This window comes from Saccostrea cucullata, unplaced genomic scaffold, assembly GCF_032062105.1.
Source record: "Saccostrea cucullata isolate Sc308-1 unplaced genomic scaffold, CSIRO_AGI_Scuc_v1 ctg4074, whole genome shotgun sequence".
Lineage (NCBI taxonomy): Eukaryota > Metazoa > Mollusca > Bivalvia > Ostreida > Ostreidae > Saccostrea > Saccostrea cuccullata.
In genome coordinates, this window is record NW_026931758.1 from 14,573 (window position 1) to 19,126 (window position 4,554).

A 4,554-nucleotide genomic window follows, 5' to 3' on the forward strand; every position below is an offset into this window, starting at 1 on the left:
TCCCATCTCTTTGCCATACGAAACGCTGTTATTGGAATTTTGCTACACTCGTTGACATTCGCTCGAATTTCTATCGGATGTATATTTCAACAGTGAATGAAAGCCGTGTAAATTTCAGACTCTAATTATGTAACGTCGAGAATTCCACGCCTGTGTTACAACGCACTTTGAAAAATTATGCACTTTGAAAAAAATTTTCAAAGTGCGTTAAATTTGGGACCAAATCAACGCACTTTGAAAAAAAAATTATTTTTTCAAAGTGCGTTGATATCGACCATATTAACGCACTTTGAAAAAAATGTGTATGGCTTGGTCAAGCTTCTTGAAAATCTTAGGTATGAAAAATAATTGATCCTGTTGGATAACTTTTTGGTGATAAGGTTATTTCAGGATGTGAAAGTGAGTGATTTTGATTGTGAAAGTGGGTGATTTTTATTTTTCCATACTTCTTTCACTATTCTCTATTTCTAAATTCTTTCTCTCTTAAATGTTTAACTGTACTTTATTCTTTTTCCAGTTTGCATGCATTTAATGTAAACTAAAATTTATTGAAAGTTTTCAACGTCACACCGGTTATGCAAATACATATATTTGGGTGTAGCATAGGCATCAAATACATATATTTGGGTGTAGCATAGGCATCGGTACCCGCGCGGAGGGGGGGGGGGTTATCACACAAATGTTTTGTAAAAATATGCATAATACAGGCATTAAAAATTGGGGCTTACATCGGGGGGTGGGGGTCCACTTTCAATTTGCGTCTGACGGCTATGACTAAGAAAAAAAGAGTTGGACTGAGCGACCTTCTATATACATGTACTTATCTTCTCCTTGTTTTCAATGAGGGTGAATCAATACATGTAAATTAAAACGTTTTTCGAAAGACATATTTATTACAAATTGATTCTTTCTATTACTACAATCTAAGTCTAGAATTTTTGTTTTATACATATTTTTTCAAAGTACGTTAAATGTCCACATGGTAAAAAATGTTGATGTACACTCTTAACGCACTTTGAAAAATTTTTTTCAAAGTGCGTTGAGTGTGTCCCAAATTTAACGCACTTTGAAAAAAAATTTCAAAGTGCGTTGAATTTGTCCCAATTTTAACGCACTTTAAAAATTTTTTCAAAGTGCGTAATTTTTTCAAAGTGTGTTGCCACCACGCCTCACAGAAAGTCCAAGCTAGGATAACAGAGAATTGTTTTAAGATTAGTTTTGTCTGCATGTTTAACGGTGTTGGAACCCGTTGAGACAAAATGTATTCAACATGCAATAGTTCAGTATGTTCGTACTGGCACTTAAAATATCCTCTGCTCAAAGGCTGTGTCATAAGTTCCGAGAATAGGTCTAAATACGCAACCCTTCACCAGCAAGTGGTGACGCTTCCACATGAGTGAATTAAACAAACAGACAAACAATAGTTTCTTTTTTTTTAGAAAACCATTAGTTTTAAAGTTGTTTGCTTTGCTCATCTATTACTGAAAACATATATGCTACAATCGCTCATCACTTTATGCAATTTTCGCTGAATTCTAAAATTCAATAATCATTTTATATTCGTATTTGTAGTTTTATTTTCAATTAAGGTAACGATACTTCTTATCTTCACGCGTGCGCGTGATAAAACTTGCGCCTATCGTAATAATAGTCATTTTCGTGACATAAGTAATCTATATAAACCCTTGGTTGAAATTCTATCTCTACAAACAAGTCTAACAATGAAGGTCGCCATTGTTCTAGTGGTATTGTGTGCTATCCGTAAGTATATCAAGATATTTACCATTATCTAGGATTTTAACAAGATCAAATTTTGTACCCTATTTATGTAAGAAAGATATCCTATAGTGACGCGTACACGTATTTATGATCTGTCTTAAATCGACCACAAGTAAAACTATTTCAAAAACGATGTTGTCGATCATTTTGCTTTTTCTTCTGAAAAAAGTAAATAATTTTTTTTTTAAATTGTGAATGTGAAACTTCATCTCATTGGAAAATTTATTAAAAAAGATATCAAAATATAGGAATGAAAGAAGTACATGTATCTGAGCCTGATTAGAATTGTTTTCCAGAAATAATTTATAGAAGCAATAGACAAAATAACAAGTCAGTTGACTGTTTATTAGTTTTCATCGGAACACTTTAACTAGTATTCTTTTTAAGTATTCACCAGGTTTTTGCTTGCCATCGTGACTGTTCAATCCTTCTAAATGTTATAATATAGTATATACATATCTCAGTGTTAGTGTACGATTGATAAATGTACATTAATTTCGACTAGATATTTTTGATTGATACTTTTACCAAATATAGGGGCAGTTCTTTATTGAATTCCCTTTAAGCTTCAAACCTTCAGGGTAGCTCATTTGGAAGAGCTCTCTCATTCCGTGACTAGAAGGTCGTAAGTTCGAACCCCGGCCGCGACTGACCTAAGGCTAATATAAAGGTAGCAACTGTTCCTTCGCCAAGCGCTCGGTACCATGAAGTAAAGGTTACTGGTCCTTTGGACGAGACCTCAAAACCGGGTCCCTGTGTCGTAGACGTTGGTATGGTAAAGAACCTCACTGCGCAATGGCCCTGAGCGCCGATTAAACGTTATATGGTGACATCTTTATATGAGTGAAGAATTCTCGAACGGGACTTAAGGGGCAATATCCTTCTGCTCCAAATTTCACGATTTTTTTTTTCCAAACATTGATTTTCATCAACAACTATAGCATTAAATTCAAATGGAAAATAGTTTGAAGTATGAAGCGTTGCTTACTTTTTCAGAAATGAATAATATGTCATATCATGATATGAAGAAAATTTGATATAGTAAATAGGCAGATCAATTATGTTTAATCTTTCCATTATCGCCCACGAAAATATTTTTAGTGAAACAAAATTATATCAATTAAATGTTTATAAACAATTCTGCTTCTGAAATGTCTGTAACAATCAAATGACTTGTACGTTAAGAGATAGAAATATCTCAATTTACACAGTTTAAAGGAACTGAGTTTAAATGTTTTAGGTAAACTATTATAGATAATTAATAAAAATATTGGCAATAGAAACTAAAAATCCACATCTGAACCCGATAATTGATGCTATTGAGTTAACTATAAAATGGTCCTTGTAAATGAAATCAATGAAATCTGACATAACAATTCATTAATTTCATGGGAACTGTCTTCAGAAAGTTATCTCTCTTAGCAGAGGGATATTGCCCCTGAAAACAACATAAAATCCATAAAAAATCGTCCACGTTTGCCTCATTCTACATATAAAAACAAATTAGATAATTTTTCTATTGATATTTCAGAGTACATCAGTGCTGAAACATGTAGCTCTACAGGTGACTGCCAAAACACAAGCTGTGATTCTACGCACACATTGGAGTGTCACAATGGACAGTGCACATGCGCGGCAGGAGGTAACTACAATTTTTCTTAAGTTTATTTGAAGAATATTTGTCGTTTAAATCTAGTCGAGAAGCCACGATAACAAAATTACATGAAGAGCAAGTCTCTTCAGGGAATATTTCATGAACAATGTATAAGACCTCACAAGCGTAGAAACAGTGTGAAGAGGTGTTAGACATTCTCGTTTTACTAGATCTTGGAATTCTTCCATCTTAATTTTTACAGAACAGCAGTCTAAAATATGAATTATCTGAGTCTGATCAATACATATTGATATGATTAGTTAAAGAAACGGATGTTTACTCGTCCTAGACACCTAATCCCACATCATTTCAAAAAGGGGTCCATTTAAATGCATTCCTCACACATCTGTATTTTTCATAGATTTATTCTAAGATCGCCCACTGTTTTTAAATCTTAAGGTTAGACAACACGTTCCTCAAATATATGTTTTGTATCTCTTGGTATTATATCAAAAATTATTCATATTTGTCATTCTCTTTTGAATTCTACATTGTTTTCAAAATGTTTTTAAATATAAGTACACCAAAAATTGTGTTATAAGCAATTTACAAGATTATCCATAAGGGCTATATAAGAAATATGACCCTATGGTATTTTGGCCAAATGCCTGGTAAAGTACCCTTATTTTTTTGTGAGGAAAATTGTTTAACGTATATTTCAATGACAAATTCTTAGGAAAAATTATATATTTTTGAGGAACGTGTGGTCTGACCTTAAAACTCCTTCCTTTGTAGCTTGCTCAACAGTTAACGATTGTTCAGGATCCTGCAGAATTTTCGGAAGACATGGTAGATGGCACTGTGTCGATGGCCACTGCAGATGTTTCTTTGTATAAACTTATGACACGAATGTTGTAGAACATGTAAAGTACAATAAAAGTTGTTTTTACATTTGAATATATTGATCTTATTTTATTTTTTGGATAAAAAACTCGACATAAATACTTTAAATTGAAATTAATCATAACCGTACAACGAATTAAAGTTTCAATGCACAAATATTTAAAATGATTATAATTTCAAATCTTGAATTATTATTGACATACTTTTACAAAAGCACTCTTTGGTAAAAACATTGCTTTATTTTTGGAAACTCAAATTTGAAACTCAATGAAAAGTCT

General features: G+C 32.6%; 1 protein-coding gene across 1 annotated transcript; it reads left to right on the plus strand.

Moving 5' to 3' along the window:
- Positions 1 to 1,628: 1,628 nt before the first annotated feature.
- Positions 1,629 to 4,330, plus strand: LOC134233458 (serine protease inhibitor Cvsi-2-like). The gene is made up of 3 exons (XM_062715427.1): positions 1,629 to 1,761; positions 3,311 to 3,421; positions 4,169 to 4,330. The coding sequence occupies exons 1-3, from the start codon at positions 1,722 to 1,724 to the stop codon at positions 4,267 to 4,269; spliced, it is 252 nt and encodes an 83-aa protein (XP_062571411.1). The 5' UTR covers positions 1,629 to 1,721; the 3' UTR covers positions 4,270 to 4,330.
- Positions 4,331 to 4,554: the final 224 nt, after the last annotated feature.